At 45.0% G+C, this 18,433-nt stretch overlaps 1 protein-coding gene across 2 annotated transcripts in view; it reads left to right on the forward strand.

The window, feature by feature from the left end:
- The first annotated feature begins 8,791 nt into the window (after nucleotides 1-8,791).
- Nucleotides 8,792-18,433, forward strand: part of gfra1a (gdnf family receptor alpha 1a) — a 100,335-nt gene continuing 90,693 nt past the window's right edge. For both annotated transcript variants that reach the window (XM_072677357.1, XM_072677358.1), the window contains exons 1-3: nucleotides 8,792-9,139; nucleotides 10,601-10,903; nucleotides 12,326-12,409. In XM_072677357.1, the coding sequence (XP_072533458.1) occupies nucleotides 9,100-9,139; nucleotides 10,601-10,903; nucleotides 12,326-12,409 (427 nt within the window). In that variant the 5' untranslated portion in view covers nucleotides 8,792-9,099. The remainder of the gene's footprint in view (nucleotides 9,140-10,600; nucleotides 10,904-12,325; nucleotides 12,410-18,433) is intronic.

Consider the following 18,433-nt stretch of genomic DNA (forward strand, 5'->3'; position numbering starts at 1 on the left):
GACAGGCCAGAAGCGCTTCAGGAACCATATCCAGCAACACTGCCAAAGTTGTACCAATGCTGTGCCAAGAGATTCTGGACCACAAGAGCCCAAAGCCATACCAACACCCCATATGAAGCTGCAAGTATGTTAGTACAAGTCATCTCATTTATGGTAGGTCAACTACCAAACATTAAGAAAGCTAAAAAGACTCCTCCCACTTAACACCAGTTCAGGAGCCATAGATTGTGTTCTTAAAGGCCCAACACTCCACAACACCTATAAAATAAATATTAAAAAAGAGCTGGCTTTCTCGTTTATGGCACTCCATTCATACTACCATGAACGCAGTATTTACATTTTACAATCTTTATAATTTATAAAACACAGATGTTGAACACAGTCAATATGTCAAAGCCAGCTGTTGTCACTAAGCTTTACAACTGTGGTAACAGCTCTGATTGACGTGGGTCAGGGTATGTTTGACCATGTAGGTCAGCCCAGGGTTGTTCTCTAGACCACACCCTTTACTTCTGTAACTTTTTAATACATGATAGGCTCCCATAGCTATCACTGTTAACGGTTTGGAGGCTCATTAGAACATTAACTCCTCAAGTTCTTGCCTTTGAGCCATCTACAACACTCTACATGTTTTATACACAGCATTTTCATTGGTGGTAACCATAAGTGTGCCGTCCCGGGCCTTGTCCGCATACTACCTTTCCTACCATCTTTACCTTGGTTATGAGTGAAATGCTGCTTTCATTTTTTTATTTGTAATATTTAAACATCAACCAGAACAAACAAAATAAACACATTACTGAGAGCTGCCCCACCAACACGTTAGCTATGTGGCTAATTTAGGTAGCTTGCTAGCCAGTGGGCTGAGCTGTGCCCCAGCTAGGGCTTTAGTCTGAGCTTGGTCTGCCTCTTTACATAACAGTTCAGCCCGTCCTCATGGGTCTCCGCTCAGTGTGCAGCTGTTTTTGCAGCAGGTCTGCCCCTAAAAAGGTCCGCCCCTACCGGTCATGAAGAAACGGGGGACGGGTGAATGGCCTTGTGTGGTCTAAGTAGATGGTTCAATGCTAATCAACAAAAAAGCAGATTCTGTGTTGGTGGAGGAGTCTGGAGTGAAGGTACCGACTCCACCATGGGACAGGTGACAGTAGCTGAAAGTGGGTGTGGCTTATTGAGCAGAAATAGATGATGCATTTGTGATCACCATAAATGAAAATGCTTGTATGGAAAACTGTGGCTTTGCTAGAGAAGAGCTGGTTGGCCTAAGCGGTGTGGTGTGAGCTTTGCTGTTTGAGCAATAATATTGTTGGCTGTATTGATCTGTTTATTTTAGTAAATTATAATAATTACTCTAATGATTGATTTGTTAGTGATTCCTAATGAGTGGTTAATCAACCAGTCTGGCACAGGGGGGAGAGCATAGTGATGGGAGTCCTGCCCGACAACTCTCATTGGTTTGGTGAAGTGTGGTTCAGCCAGGTCAAACCCTGATTGGATGATCAGAGGTGATACCATTAATGTGAAGCCTAGTGTTAAAGTGCTGACTGGTTCTTGGGGACACTGTGGAGCTTATGTTGAAGGGGCTTCCTGTGAGAAGTTATTGTTCTTTTCTGGTTGGAAGTGTTTAACTCTAAAAACTCAAAAACTGAAGCTTTGCTGTATTAATTGAGGCGTGTATGGTGTCATTGCCTTGAGCAAATGTTGATAGAACTTCCAGCAAGGAGCACTCTCTACTGATGATGCTCTGGCTGATGTTGTTCAAGGCTTCACAGAGATGAGAGCAGTCTGCATTAATTTCAGGTGTTTAGTGATGAGTAATGAATCTACCATCCGTGAGAAAAGTAGTTCTAACATATATATACAGCTTGGAAACAGGGCTCAGTTATCATTTTGAGCAGAGCTTTGTGTGCTTGAGTTTACCCTTTTTCCTGCTCTCCACCCAATGTGGATGCAGGCTGGAGATGGCTCTGATCCTGTGTGGATTAGGAGCTGCTGTAAGCCTGTTTGAGAGGAAGGATGCCTAACATGAAGTGGTGTAGGACTACAATGGTGAAAAACAGACAGACCCAGGGAGGTGGGAAAGATTTATTTATTTATTTTTAATATGTTTATTTATTACATTTTTAAAGAGCAAATTGAGCAGAAATCCCAGCATGCTCAGTTTACTTACTCTGCTGCACTACTCTTCTCATCCATGGTGAAGAAAAACTTGATTTTCCCTCTTCACCATGATCGAGAACACTCGTCACATCTCACGGTATTTAAACACTCATTAACCCTGTCTGTACCTGATTGGCCAGGTACTAATATAATATGCAAATGAGCAGTCTGGAACTGTAGTGTTGGAATCCATTTATAGAGCCCTGTTTATAAGGTCCCTCCTATTAATACAGGAGTAAGGTCTCTTGCTCTTGCCCCCTCTCTCCCTCTCTCCCTCTCTCTCTCTCTCTCTCTCTCTCTCAAAGCAAAGTTAGATGGGGGTGAGTTGGAGTTGGGGGTGAGCTGCAGCTCAGCACAGGATCTGCAGTGGAGACTTTCCTTTACTGAGTGGAGGACTCACAGGCTGAGGGTAGAAAGTCCACTTCCGGCTGCTCTCCACACTTGAGGAGGTCCCTCCCACTCTGAGCCGTTAGAACAACCGCTTAATCTCACACACACACACACACACACACACACACACACACACACACACACACACACACACACACACACACACTTCTCACACACTCTCTACAGTCCCTTTCAGTCTCCGTATCTTCATCACTGATGGACACATCTCAGGAAGGGATGCAGTCCTGGAGCCAGAGGTCCAGTCAGAGCAATCCTGGAAAGGGGGATAAATGGTTCAGCCAGCTGAAGGAACGGTAGTGTGGCCTCAGCTTGGGGTCACGGCCTGAAAAAGACACAGTCTCACTTTTAAAACAGGCTTCAGATGAAGAGAAGAAACAACTGAGAACTGAGTCTCACTGAAACACCTTCATTACTAACAGCAGGCCAACAGAGAAGATCCAGGGCTCACATCCTGAAGATCAGACTGCTGGGTTTTTACCACAGTATGACAGGGCCTCAGTTGACTGTCTGAAATACCTACAATTACACAAACCAATTCCAGTGTAAATGTGATGTAGCATTAAATCAGGATTAGCATGTTAGCTTGATTCTACGTGTGGACACTTTAAAGCTCAGGTATTTTTAATCAAGACATTACAAAACACTACTTTTCTAATGTTGGATTAGAACCTTTCTCTAATCTGTAGTCCAAAACAAGCCTGACATCCTGACAGCATGTCTACAGAGAAAATACAGCTGATGAAGCAGCTGGTGGAGCAACACCAACAGCTACCAAAGGTGTCAAAAGTATTCCCATTTATTCCTCAGATAGTGAGTGGAGATACTAGGGTTTAAAAAAGACTTTAGAAGCTGAAGTATCAACTTAAGCTTTTTACTCCAGTAAAAGTGTCAAAGTACTGGTTTCAGAACGACTTCAAGTAGAAAAGTAAAAGTAATGGAAGGAAAACAAAGGCCGAAATTTCTCTAAAAGCCATAATGAGGAGAATGTTCTATTAAAATGTTGATGTTAAAAATGTTGGGCTGCACTAGGCTCCTGTTTCAGCTGCAAATCTACTGAGCATTAACATGAGCTTCATGGAGGAAAATATGAGGAGTCGTTGTCTAGAAGTTTTGTCAAAAAGTCAAAAAGTCAAACTTCAGAGGCGTGTGATCAATAAGCTTTATATTTACTATAAAACTTTTGATTTATTCTCATCCAACCACAATCAGATACACACTTTCTGGATGGTGCAATTTTATTTATTTATTTTTATTATTTTATTTATTTATTTATTTATGATGAACAATGACAATAAAATGGCTATTTTTAAAATGTAAGGGGTAGAAAGTTCAGATAATTGGGTGAAAAAGTAAGAACTAGAAGTAAAAAGTCAGCTGAAAAATAAATAATGACTCCAGTAAAGTAAAAATAACCAACATTTCTACTTAAGTAGGATAATGAACTATTTGTACTTTGTTACTTGACACCTCTGACAGCTACCCCCAACTCCACCTGCACTACCAGCACCGACCAGCAGGTGTCCAACAGCTGAAGAACATGACTAGAACAGCATTTCAGAAGTTTACACACTTTGTTAAAGACTCTCGAGCTGATTTCAGGAGGGTGTGAGGGTGAGCACAGCGTTACTGTAGTAAAACTACAGCAGTTTCTTCATGAGAAACAGCACAGCAGCTCCAACCTGAGCTTCAAACACCAGCTTTCAGTTGAGGGTGGAGCTCCAGTCTCCCAGCTGAAGCTCATCCTCTCTAAATGGATGGAAGCAGTGTCTTCTCAAGTCATCTTACGTAAATCACAACTCTGCTGAAATTAGCCAACGATCACGTCCTTCTGTAAATCAGTGTGATGATAAGAGCAGGGCTTTGTTAGGAACTCACCTGATTTCACTGCTGATCCTCCTGCTTTTCCTGATCTGGAGAGGTTCTCCTGTTCTTCAGGAGGTAAAGCTCCTCTTTACCTTCATCAGGTGGAAGGCTGAATTACTTTGGATGTAGATCCTGTTGTTTCTGAACAGTCATTCACTTTCTGGTTGGTAATGTATGCATGTAAACATGAATATCATTGGAGGGTAAATAAATTGGAAGTTGCCCCGCCTCCAAATGTACCCAAGACTATTGGGTGACATCTAGCTGCAGCCGTGCAGAACAACCGCCAGATTGAACAAGGCCTCTAAATTAGTGCAGGTCATGCTGGCCTTACGCTAAACCGATTTTCAAGCGATTGCATTGTCGCAGACAAAATTCCAGTGTGGTAAAAATGGTCTGTGATGGTGAAATCACTTGGAAAGTCATTTGGTTTAAGACCGGCAATAGCATTAGCCAACTGACTAAGGTGAGCTAAGGTGTTGGTCCAGGAGCTCACATTAACATTGGGTGGGAATTTGTTGGTGTTAGTGTTATTTGAGAGAGGTCATGCTAGTAATTTCATCTGTTGATGAACTAGCATGTAGATCAGCCAGCCAACCAGAACCTCAAAGAAGAACATACCCTATGAAGGTCTTCCCGATTCCTGGTCTAGTGCACCTGTGTGAATTTACTCAGAAATCCATGATGGGTTTTACTCAAAAATGCAGCTCAAAACTGCTGGTTTCAGGTGCTTTAACTGGATCTTTGATGGACAAGGTGGTTAAAAAAACTGGTCATCCAGGCACAAAACATTGCCCCATGCTGGTAAACCAGCTTATCTCTTGACTAGCATAGCGTACTTTTTTCATTTGAGGTTGACGGACGAGCTGGTCTACCAGCATGACCAGCTGGTTGTCAATCTGGTAGACCAAAGTAGTCAGGCTGGTCATGCTGGACATGTTGGTCTATAAACTAATTTAGTCAGCTTGGTCCGTCAAACACATGAAATCATACCTTAAGCTGGTTTACAAACCACCTCCTCTATTAACATAGCCAGCTGACTTACCAACAGAGTGTATATGCTCGCCTGGATGACCACCTTCACGATCAAAGACCATCCGAAACCGGTTATCACTTGCTTATCATTGCCTTCAGACCCAAACTGTGCAATGAATGAGCTTGTGCACTCACTCAGGAAAAAATACAGCGCATCCAACAAGAACATGCTGAAAGGGCTGATACCACATGCTGTGCGCCATCCACGCATCCTAACTGTTTCAGTGGTGGATTTAAACCAGTAAAGCCAAAGGCGCAAGCCAGTGGATGCTTCTATTCCACCTGAGGCCACTAAGGGGCCTGAGGAAAGAGAGGTCAGGCGCACTGCATTTGTTACCTAGCGTAACGTTTTTCATTATACTGGACTAAAACACTCCTTATAACGTCAGCAGGAAGGGGCAGGGCCTACTGGCTGTATGAGCAGGTATATGTACATGAGCTGGTTTTAATGGCATCACAAAAGTGATGCTATGTTAGAAAAGCAAGGCCTTTATATTCTCAGTTAGACCAGTACTGGCTGCCTGACTCCTGGATCAGCTGTGAAGAAATCTAACGGGGTGGCGTACACACTTTCTCGCCCCAGCTCCGTGGCGTAAAGGACTACAGGCACTCTCTCTCTCTCTCTTTCTCTCTCTCTTTCCCCACCTCCACAAAGCCAGCCGTCATTCATCACGGGCCTGCTTCAAAGAGCTATTAGAGCTGCCAGCCTCGGTATTGTTTGACGTTTGTAGGCCCCGTCAGCAATCAATAATTTTAATTCGCCGCCATTCGGTCCATCAGGATTTGTCCCGTCATCCTTTACTTTGTCCAATTTCCTGAGCGCCGTGGGGGGAAGAATGGTTTTGATCCGAGGCCATGAAGCACATTAAAGTGTGAACGCAGCTCGTTTACGGCCCAGACTTTATCACTCTGACATTCATTTGCAAAATTAATAGTAAATATTGATTGAGGCTTTTCATATGTCTCAGGATTGATGTCGCGTACCTTCCTGAAGCTGGCAGTCCTGCCCCGCTGCTCAAACCTGCTTACTCATCATATCGTAGTTTCTTACCATTAAACCAGGATCCCCGCCCAGCTCACACTCCTAAATCACCAGCAGAATTGTCACTAAGCTCCATATCAAAGGTTACAAATCAGTCCAGTTATTAAACACCGGTTCATTTCCGTCTTGAACCCCCACTCCACCCCACCCCAGCCTGAGGAATAGTGTGAGGCTGTGCGGACCCCCCGCTTACGCTCATTAGAACAGAACAGAATCACACACTGATTTATAAGAGCGTTGGAGCTGCAGAGCATAGCAGCTGATTGCAGGCCTGCAGTCGATCGACTCAATAATGTACAACAATGCTTTAAACTATTAAGCTGCTTTCCAGCCAGCCGGACGGGACGTATGCAAATCAATGGGGGGTAAATTATATTTGCCGTGCTAAAGTTCAATATGTTAAATATGCAAATCGGTATTTAACTGAGTTCAGTTTGTACTATTTAATGATAGCATGAGTGGGATTAAATGGAGCCAATCACCCCCCCTACACACATACACATATATAAAGAGTGCAAGCAAGCTGTGTTCTAGCAACGTAGATACACTATATTGACATAAGTATTGGGACGCCTGCTCATTTATTGTTTCTTATGAAATCAAGAGTATTTAAAAAGAGTTTACCCTGCTTGTTGTCTTGGAGTAACTGTCATCTCTACTGTCCAGGGAAGAAGGCTTTCTACTACATTTCTGAAACATTGCTGTGAGGGTTTGATTGTGTTGAGCGACAAGAGAGACTAGAGAGTCATATTTTGTTGGCAGTACTTCTCTACGGGAGCTAAACAAGCTGTGTGTGTGTGTGAATGCATTCATTAGGAGGGGCATCCACAAACATTTGGACATATGGTGTGTACCATTAGTAGTCTGTCATGACAAATCAGAAAGAGAGAGAGAGAGAGAGAGAGAGAGAGAGAGTATGAGCTAGCACCTGCTCAGTCATTGTTTTTTTCGAGGCCGGATAACTATAAGTTCATCTGCTTCAGAGAGTCCTATTCTATTGGCAGTACTTCTTCTCTACAGGTTATGTGTACAAGCTGTGTGTGTGTGTGTGTGTGTGTGTGTGGATGCATTCATTTGGAGGGGCGTCCACAAACATTTGGACAAATGGTGTGCAGCATTTCTGTCGTGGCAAATCAGAGAAAGAGAGAGAGAGAGAGAGAGGGAGAGAGAGAGAGAGAGAGAGAGAGAGAGAGAGAGAGAGAGAGAGTATGAACAAGCAGCGTTCTAACAATGTAAATACATAATGTGGACAAAAGTATTGGGACACCTGCTCATTGAAACTCATTGTTTCTTCTAGGCAGGGTGCCTGTGGAGTCTTGCTTATCTGTCCCAGAGAGTCCTACAATATTGGCAGTACTTCTTCTCGACGGAAACTAAACAAGCTGTGTGTGTGTGTGTGTGTGTGTGTGTGTGTGCATTTGATTCATCTGTGGCCTATGGAATGAGATGGGGGAGAGGGGGGAGAATTACAGACACAGGCAGAAAGGGAGAGACAGATAGAGAGAGAGAGAGAGAGAGAGAGAGAGAGAGAGAGAGAGAGCAGTATGTTGCAATGAATCCAATGCACACAGTAACAGAGAGGCAGAAATGCACCAGTAGAGGGCGACCTCGGCCAGTTTTTTGCCTCCCTCTCTCTCTCTCTCTCTCTCTCTCTCTCTCTCTCTCTCTCTCTCTCTCCCTCTCTCGCTCTCTCTCTCTCTCCCTCTCTCTCTCAGTAAAGTGCAGCACGTTTTTTTTTTTTTTAATATAATTTCTGATGTTAAACTGAATCCATCAAGAAACTGCAAAGGTAAGGTGACACAGCACTAACAGCCCCCCCCCCCCCCCCCCCATCCCATAGATGCTGAGGGACAAAGTGAAGACACAGCCTCCCTCCACTCCGCTGTATCAGAATGCAGGCCTAAATAAACACCAGTAATAAATAAATGTAATAAATAAAAAATATGATAATATTATAATCTGTAAAAAAAAAAAAAAAAAAAACACAACAACAACAAAAACATCAGAAAACTGGACTGTGATTTTGTCCCCACGCGTTTTCCGGAACTCCCCGCCCCCCCTCCGCTACGATTGGCTCCTTCCACTCGAGTCCTGCGCTGCGAATGGCCGCTACGCCCCATCCCCCTGCCACTCACCAACCCTCCGCCGACCTCGCACAACCGCCAGCCAATCCAAGCCCGGGAACAGAGACCCGAGTAGCCAATCCCAGCTCGAGAGGGGGGCGGGCTTTGTCGGAAAACGGGTGCGGGAAAAAGAACGCACTTGCGCCTGCGAACAGCACCGCCGTCGCGCGCTCACTCGAACGCGGGTTTCCTTGGATACGGAGTTTTGGAGCCGCGCGAGCGTTTCGGTGTTGTTATTTTGATGGAAATGTGCTAATATTAGTTCATTAATCAGATTTTTTATGTGATTTTCTTCAGTCGCCCATGAATTACAGCCGGCTAGGCTTGCCGAGTCGGACCGCGGAGCACTTTGAGGGATTTATTCGGTGGGGAGGTTCATGTGACGATGCTCGGGTGGATGAGCTGAGAAGCGTGAGAACTGTGAGGAAAAGCAGAAAACACTGAAATAATCGCCGAATAAGAGCCGAAATGTTCTTCAGCACGGTGTGTTTGCTTCTGCCACTGCTGGGTAAGTTTTTTCTAACGTTTAAAACCACATTAAATAAGTGTTATTTATGTTTTTGGCACGCTCGCGCGCTTCTAGCCAGCTGCAGTATTCGGGTCTAATTAGGGGCTCCGCGTGAGTTCAGCTGTTGGCTCTGTAGTGTGTGTGTGTGTGTGTGTGTGTGGTCATATCGACGCTCCCCCATGCAAAACACTTGTACCTTGTACCTCCAGTGTTTCCACTGTTTTAGACATCATATAAACAGACCAATAGAAATGCACCGTTGCAGTATGTTGAATGAGCCAAAACATTACAACCACTTACAGGTGAAGCAAATCACGATGCACTGCGTCCAGATTGCATGGAGAATGGAGCAGGAGAAATCCTCCAGCATGATCAGATGGAGAGAAGTTAGGAGGGTGTGCTCCTACCCCTGTGGAGTTGCTGGTTACAGTGATCAGAAAGGTCCTGGCTACAGTACCTGAGTGAGACCTTCATGAGCATTTCATGAAATAACCCTAAACTAGCTTTCCTGGGTGGTTATGATTCACTAATATTAAAAAAAAAAAAAAAATTAATTATTCAATTGCAATTGGCATTATTATAATGTGCCAAAACATTATGACCCACCACAGACATAAAGAGAATAGCAGATTCTGTTGAATCTGTCCATGGCAAGATCTGGGATCCTGTCTCTGCCAGCCCCAATTTTTTTTTTTTTTTTATCCGTTTATCCAATAGAAATGCTCCAAAATGATAACAACAAAAAAAAGTGAATCAGGGCTCTTTCTCTTGTCTGTAAGTTGGTATTGTAGGGAGATACAAGGTTTTTGCATTGGAGTAATGATGTGCTATCATATGTGTACATTATAAAGATGTTAAATCACTGTCAGCACTTTGTAATTGTCAGTGAATTTCTCATTCTTCTACATTAAATGCTGTGCCAGTGCTGAGCGAGTGCCATAGGTTTCCTGCAGAACTTTAAAAAAACGCCTGTATCTGGTAGAAAGACCTCGTGTATGAAGTGATCCCATCAGCGCATGAACAAACACACATCAGCAGCCGCACTAGTGCGCTCCCTTTTTCGCCGAACAGCACAGAGAGAGAGTAAAGAGTAGCAGAAGGAGGCGCATTCTCCTTTATTTATTTATTTGTTTGTTTGTTTGTTTGTTGATTTTTTATTACGAGCATGTCTTGTTTGCCCAGCCTTCACATTAACCCCCATTGTGTTTTTGTAATTGTGAGTGAGAGCGAGCTCTTTGTGCTGCTTAGTAAAAATCTCCAGGCGTTGATATTTTTAATCTCTAAAGCAGCTTGAGTGTGGTTTAATCCCCTCACGCGCAGACAAACGCACGCAGTCGTCTTAGGTACTTGCTTTTTTTTTAGGGGAGGGGAGGTGGGCAGAACGACTTATTTACCACAGGGATCTGAGAAGGAGGCTGCTTTGTTTAAATAATGCGCCTGAACTGTTTCTCCACACCGCAGACGTGCTGCTGTGGGCAGGGGAGCCTGTGTTTGCCGTGGCCGGCCGCCTGGACTGCGTCAGGGCCAGCGAGCTGTGCCTGAAGGAGCCGGCGTGCAGCACCAAGTACCGGACCATGAGGCAGTGCGTGGCGGGCAAGGAGAGCAACTCCAGCGCGGTGGCCGGCCTGGAGTCCAGGGACGAGTGCCGCAGTGCCTTGGACGCGCTGAAGCAGAGCCCGCTGTACAACTGCAGGTGTAAAAGGGGCATGAAGAAGGAGAAGAACTGCCTGCGCATATACTGGGGGATCTACCAGCATTTGCAGGGTGCGCAGACTAGCACGTATTCTTCAGGGTTTAGACTGGGGATGCACTGATAGGGGGAGCGGTATTGGGGGATAACACTGGGTATCTGACTGATACTGATAACTTTCTAAACCCATGTGACCCCACTATCACCATGCATCCCTAGTGTAGACCACCTAAATGAGCTGTGATGCTGTGACTAACCTACTGTGTTCAATTAACTTCACCTGGACTCATACGAACCTCAAGTTCATTTGGCACTGGGATGAATTTGGCTGTGAACTACTCGTACACACCCACCACACTACGCCTTTCCCTCGTGTAATTATGAGTAGTGCACGTTCACAAAATTTCCTTACTTCATCATCAGGCCAGATCATCTGAGGAACCGTCAGTTATTCTTAATCAGGTGTAATCTCTCAGCCTAGATTTGGCTCTCCAGTTTGAGGACGGCACAGTCGTGCTGAAGCCACACCCACCGTGTTAAACAAACATCTAGGGTTGGTGGATTAAGCCTGGACCTGGACTACTCAGCATTTTCAATGGAGATTCTCCACTGAAAACAAACAGCAAAAAAGTAGTCCAAGACTAGGCTTAAATCTGTCTGGAAAATGGATTAAACCTATTCATGGACTATATTTTCTTTTCCATGGAAAATCTAGGTATAGCTCAGGTCTAGACTTATCCCTGTCCAGGTAACCAACCCATAGTCTTCCGCTTAGTGCTGTACCCAAACAATTGCTCCAGCAATGAAGGATTTGGCTAGGCACTTTGGCTAGGCTGTTCAGCTATCAAAGCCTGCACCAGTGTCTTATTTGCTTGGACACACAACACACACACACACACACACACACACACACACAATGCCCCAAAGTTGTCCTTCTTGAAGAACCAGCCATTACACTTAATCAAATGTAATTAAGCCTTGATTTGGCTCTCCAGTCCACCCAACAGCAGTAGTGCTGGAGTAACACCCAGAGTGTTGGTTTCTAGACAAGGATTAGGACTAGACCTGGACTACACAGCAATTTTAATGAGGATTAACTCCATATTAAAACCATAGAACGTAGTCCAGGGCTAGGCATCTTCACTTCATCTGCCTGGGAAAAGAATTTAACCTAATCATGGGCTATATAACGGTATAGCCCAGATCTAGGCTTAATCCCAGTCCAGGAAGCCAACCCATAGTGTTCGCTGAACTGCCGGACCCAAACAATCGTGCAAATTTCGTGGGGGGATTTGCCGGTGCATGCTCAATCAACCTGAAACTGGCCACCTAAATAACAGAGTCTAAAGCAGCGCCATGAGTGAGTGACCCACATAGCCGTTTCCCCCTCAGGCAAATCAACAGGGACAGTTTACGCCATGAAATCGGTGGTTTATCGGTCTCTGTGAAGATCACTGCACTCATTGGAATTAACAGCTCTTCTATTTGGTCAACAGGGAACGATTTTCTTGAGGATTCTCCGTACGAGCCCGTGAACAGCCGTCTCTCAGATATATTCCGACTGGCCCCCATCTACTCAGGTAGGATGAGGGTTTAATGAATTTCGTGATTGTGCCTAGTGCTGTTCTCGGCAAACAGCTCCACTTGCAGAGCACACACACGGTACTAGTGGTCTGACATTTTATGAATCAGATTAATTGGGCGTTATTTCATGTTTGCTCTCTTCCTCCTTCTCCTTCTTCTTCTCCACCCCCAGCCCTTCCCCTAACCCCCCAGCCCCCCCCCAGCCCCCCTGACTGCATGCTGTGTCTGTGATCTCTTGCATGGGGAGATATAGTTCTGCATGTCCACGCTTAGCGTTCAGCGGGCCGTTAAATAGGCTCTGACCTCACCACCTTAAAGAAAGTTCAGCTTGCCGAATTGACAGAGGCTGACACGGCCTGTTCAAGCGCAAGTCTGTCGTATGAACCGCTCAGATGGGGGATCTGTGACGCTGGATTCTGTGCAGGTCGGTCTGCGTTCAGCCTCTAGGTGGCAGTGTTGTTCTCTGGGTAGTACAGTCCCAGCCACTGGGACGACTTCAGTTATAGTGCCCTGTCTAAGGTGCTTCACAGCATATGGTGATAGCAAAGGTTTAACGGAAGCAAGTGAAGTCAAACGGAGATAGCTTTGAGTTGCCATCTCAAGTAGACTAAATGTTGTCCTTGAGAGTAATCGAGAGAGAGAGTCTGACTGACAAGATTTAAACAAACCTCAAGTCTATAACCTATGCTGGGAGGCTGCTGAGCTCAGATAGGTTGAACAGAAACTACAAATACAGTCACCCACTCTCTGTCTAGCATACAATAGATGGCTTACTTACTTTGGGCAGTAAGTGAGTATTAGCTCAGTAAAATGCAGATATTAGAGATATTAGAGAGGTTTTCCATCACATCCAAACATCTCCAAAGTTCTCCTAATGGAGTCTAGTATTGTTATAGTCATCATTCAACACCTGGTTTGGTGGTAAATCAGGGCTTAATGATGGTAAATCAGGTGAGCTGCTGCTGCTGCTGATGATGATGATGGAGGTGAACACATCCTCCACGCTGTGCTGGCTGGACTGGGGGGCGTCCAGGAGAAACCTGGAGGAACTGAGCTCTGTTCTTCAGACTAAAGATCTCACAAGATCTCACTACTTTCTTTCTTCAGAATGAGAAACTCTTGCTCGTTTTTACTGGATTTCCGTTTACCTGCATCTGTTTGAATAGGATCTGCTCAGGTGTCTAGAACTTCTGCACAGTACTGCATATTCCTAAGCGTAACTGAGGAGATCTGCAGCACCTTCATATCATTTCATTTCCTTCTGTCCTGACCTTAATTTCCTTAGACTGGAGTTCTTCTGTATGTAACAGGGTTCGAGTTGCCATTTGAGTTGCCCGAGGTTCGCTTATGATGTTTACGTCCCAACAGTTGTGAAAAGGTGTAATATTTATTCTTGCATTAACATTCATCAACTGCTTTTTAACCCCTTGACCCCTCGAATGCTTAGCAGTGGTTGTTATGAATATCAATATATGATAATAAACACTGAGCAAGAATACGATTTTGCAAGTATGGCCAACCGTACAGGGCCTGAGGCTTTAGGGGGCTAATCCAACGTAGCTTTTGACAATACCTTTTTATTCAAATGTGCGTCTTTCTGATTGGCTGCCTTTCATTCAAAAAGTACCTCAGTGTTAGGATTGTCCTAATTGGTACAAAGAGAGAGAGAGAGTGTTCAGTTTGATGCTTGCTCGACCTTTTAAGAATCATATTTCATCGTCATATCTGTGCTAGCAGTCTTTATGACTTTAACATGAATGGGCGGGGCTAAAGTGGTTGGCTTTTATGATGTCACAAAAACAGTGCATTCAAAATGGGCTGCTGTTGCAGCTTAGTCTTCTTGTGAACTGCGTTAAACTCTTGACTGTATATATCTATAGTAGAACCTCTATAGGTTCCATAAAGAACCTTGTTTGTAACGATGAGATATATGAAGCGAAGGACATTTTGAAGACCTAAAGAAGCACTGCTTGATGTAAAGGTTCTTCACCAATTCAAAAAGTTCCTCACACATTTCTATAAACATGGTTCTTTATGGAATCTAAAGTCGCTCTTCAATAGGATCCCTCAAAGAACCCCCTGGAGCACCTGTGTTTTAAAGACTTTAATTTGGGCCTAGATAAAGTTGTGTCACATTCACAGCGGTCAACTGTAAATACAAAACATGCCCACGTTTCCATTCATGAATCCTAAGCAGGAGGAGGATCCCAGCCTTCACTTTCCAAACAATCCCTCAAGTTTTGTTCAGACTCTGGAGAGCGTGGAGAAGCGGAAGTGAAAACTTACGCCCTCCTAATTCAATGTCACCGGTAAGTCACGTCAATCAAAATAATGAAAGCGAAACAATCGCAGAGCCTGTTTCGAGCTCCCCTTAGGGGTCCGGAGTCAGCGAGTAAACAGTACGGTAATTAAAATCACACGCACCTCGCTATTTTTTACCTGCCTCCGCCTTTCTCCGGGGCTGTGAGAACAGAGAGATTTATGGGAAAGTGCTCGGAATCAGAGATCGCTCCTTATTCCCCATTGAAAAGCTCTTTACTTTGATTGACGGCTGCGCTCCGTGGCTAAGAGACAGCCCCACGGAGCATCAATCCCTTTCCTACAAAGGGATTTACGAGGCAGACGCAGTCAGAGACAGGGCACACTGCACTCACGGCGTCTGGAGGCTTCAGGCCTCTGGCGAGCGCCTGCTGTTGCTTATGGCTCCATCGGGAGATGGAAGAAAATAGGGTTTGTTTTGCTTCTTTTTTTATCTTTATTATTATTATTATTATTATTATTATTATTTCTGGGAACGTTAGCCATGAAATACAGTACAGTGAAATCCATTTAAGCTTGTGTGATGTTTTAAATAGTGCAGTGCTTGCCTAATATATCAGCCCCACCCCCCAGCACTAGCAATGCTCCTGATACTAGGAGAAGAAGGACTGCAACACATGTAAAACCAGTAAAGTCGCCTCTTTTTAAAAAAAAAAAATTATTGTGGCTGATGTGGCATTTCTGGGCACCTGATACACTCAGAGGAAAGCACCAGGTCCCCAGACACCTGTGCCAGCCAGCATAGCTTTAAAAGGGGAGAGAATTGTGCTCTCTCTGAAAATCTGAAGGGAAAGCTGATTTTAAGCTGCTTTAAAATAATATTTGATTAAATCCAAACAAAATACCTACAGAAAGTCATGGTTTTCTATCACTGTGTTCTTTCAAACAGGAGCATGTACAATACTATGTACTGCAGTTTTGGTGAATGGTACACCGAAGCGATCCTGGATTTATATGAGCGTACACTCTGGCTGCGCGTGTTTTGGAGTATTTTGAGCTGGCATGAGCGCTCCTCGTCTCTCCGTTTGCCTGCTGAGTCTCTCACCAGCCTCTACAGTGTATTGATGTCTGTTTTTCCACTCAATTAAATGGCTTATTGAACGCTCAGAGGTTTCCTCTCTGCATGGAGTCTTGCTGCCCTCATTCACGTCATGCCACGAAACCAGTAGAACAAACAAGCCAGAGTGCTCCCTGGGTTAGAGGTCAAGTCGGTCGGTTGGAAGATGGACTGGTGTGGCTCAAGCTGTCTGACAGCTGCACTCTCGCAAACGTACCTCCGCTCTATAATGGGCTGAAATGTAAACGGCGGTGGTGAAGTAATGGGACGGCTAAATTTAGGTTCGCTCAGATCCTATTCACCTGGCTCAGCTCGAGGTTTACTTCAGAAATCCCTGCAGAGAATTTAGATCAGGTTCTTCGGCGAGGAGGATACAGAGCAGGAATGAGGGAATGTGTATTGTTGACGGGTTGACCTACCAAAAACAGGCAAACCATTAAAAACCACCTGACGAATATTGTGCATGACACCCTTCTGCCATCAAAATAGCTCTGACCCATCGAGGCATGGATTCACAAGACCTCTGACGGTGTCCTGTGGTATCTGGCACCACAAGACATTAGCAGCAGATCCATTAAGTCTTGTAAGATGTGAGGTGGGGCCTTCATAAATACATCGGTGTGCCTTGGGTGTCCATCACCCTGTCGCTTTGGGATACTTTTGGTATGTACTGACCACTGAGTACCAGGAACACCCCACAAGACCTCTGAAGGTGCCCAGTGCTATCTGGCCTCCAGAGGTCAGCTGATACTAAAGGTTTCGGTATCGGTATCAAAAAAAGTGGTATTTATGCCTCGGCTGTTTGTGTTTGTTGGTGTTCGATGATGTTCGGGCATTTGGCCATGACTTCGGACCGACTTTTCCACACTGAGCTGCACACCCACTAAAGCTCAGCTCACCCTTTCCTGGTTCCCATAGTGAACAGCTCACATTTCCGCTGTTAGATCGTTGTTTTCCGCTAAGCCATCAATAATTGCATTGTATTGAGGTGCAGTCCTGTTGCTTGAGCAAGGCCCTCTGCTCCCTGGCATGTGTGTGTGTGTGTTGCACTGTGTGTTTGCGCTCATTAGTGTGTATGTGAGTGTTCACAGCAGCAAAAGCTTAACCTAACCGCATACCCCTCCCATACCCTAATTTCCATCCACTTTTAGCTTAGCAACCATTGCTAAACGATTGCTCAGAAATACAGCATTACTTTGAAGTTGTGGATGATACTGAACCACCTTTAATGGGGCTACAGCTGCATTCTGGCACGTGCTAACTACCGTATTTAAGGTGGAGCGCAGAAATCAAACAAGAAGCCTCTCAAGTGTTAGAGTTTATCCTGGAGCATCTATGGATCTGTTTGAGGGGACTGGGTGGGGACGGGTCGAAGCATTCGAGGATGGGGCGGGGACAGTATTAGAGACATTGGGAACAGTTGGGCTGGGGGGGTCTTGATGCTGCTCTCTACACTATTAAACGTATTCAATTCTTAAGGAACGTTTGGAGGTTCTTCTGTTTAGACGTGTTGAGGATCCTTCTAGAAAAGGAAAGGTTTCAGGTTAAAGGTTCCTTAGGAGGTTCCTCCACAGTTTCACACTGAAAAACCTCCAAAAAGTTCCTCGATGATCTTATCCTTTTACCAGTGAGGGTAAGTCATGCATTTATCATCAGTCATGCTCTTATCCAGAGTGACTGAATCCATGTGAATCATGTTACACAGGTAGGAGAGTATGGAGTTAGGAGTCTTGCCCAATGCCTGTCCAGACAGGGAATTATACCCTAGTCTGCCACAGAAAGGGAGGAGCTGTTGTCCACTTCGTACCTTCTCCTCCTAATCGGCCATGACACATTTAGAGCTTCAAGGCTAGTAAAGGAAGCTTACACTCCACTAATTAGCATCATCCTAATCACCACACTTAAAACCTGTCCAGTCTGAATTTTGTCCACAAGTTTGTCCATTTTTCTAGATGTGTGCGTTGTCCGTCTCTTTTGGAGTTTGATCAAACACTCCCCCCCCCTCCTTTTACACAGTTTGCTTTTGGTGGTGAAGCACTGACCCATGTAGAAGCCAGTCAGAACTCATTTCGCCCACTTTCGCCACTCTCTCTCGCGCTCTGAGATGGCAGGCAGTCGAGGCTGTATTTCCAGCACACCATTAGCCTCTGACCAAGAGGGGAGCAGAAAGCAAGGATGGCTCAAACACACACACACACACACACACACACACAGTACAACACCCCCCCATTTCACACGTGCCCATTTCAATAACGCAGCCGCTCCAAAAGCAGCCAGCCGGAAAAGCTGAAGAATCACCGGCTACACAGGCCAGGCAGAGGGAACGCAGTCCGGAGGGCGGCCCCTGAAAAGCTGCGATTGGCTCTGAACAAGGAGGAATGGAAACGTTGGCGTTTTCGCTGAGATATGCGCCGTGGCATTGTTGGAGTTTGTTGATAAAGTCCTCAGTAACGTCAGCCGATCGTCACTTACCGCTCAGCAGGCCTCTTTGAGAAAAATGGGGCTGGAAAGAGAATGTGACACAAAGTGTAATAGCCAGTCTGTTGAGCTGCCTGAGTTGGCTGGGCTGAAATTGCCTAAATTACGGGGTGGTAAGAAAAGGACGAGGACATCAAACAATCTGGCGAAGCACAACCATGAATAA

The sequence above is a fragment of the Salminus brasiliensis genome, chromosome 4 (genome assembly GCF_030463535.1).
Source record: "Salminus brasiliensis chromosome 4, fSalBra1.hap2, whole genome shotgun sequence".
NCBI classification, from domain to species: domain Eukaryota; kingdom Metazoa; phylum Chordata; class Actinopteri; order Characiformes; family Bryconidae; genus Salminus; species Salminus brasiliensis.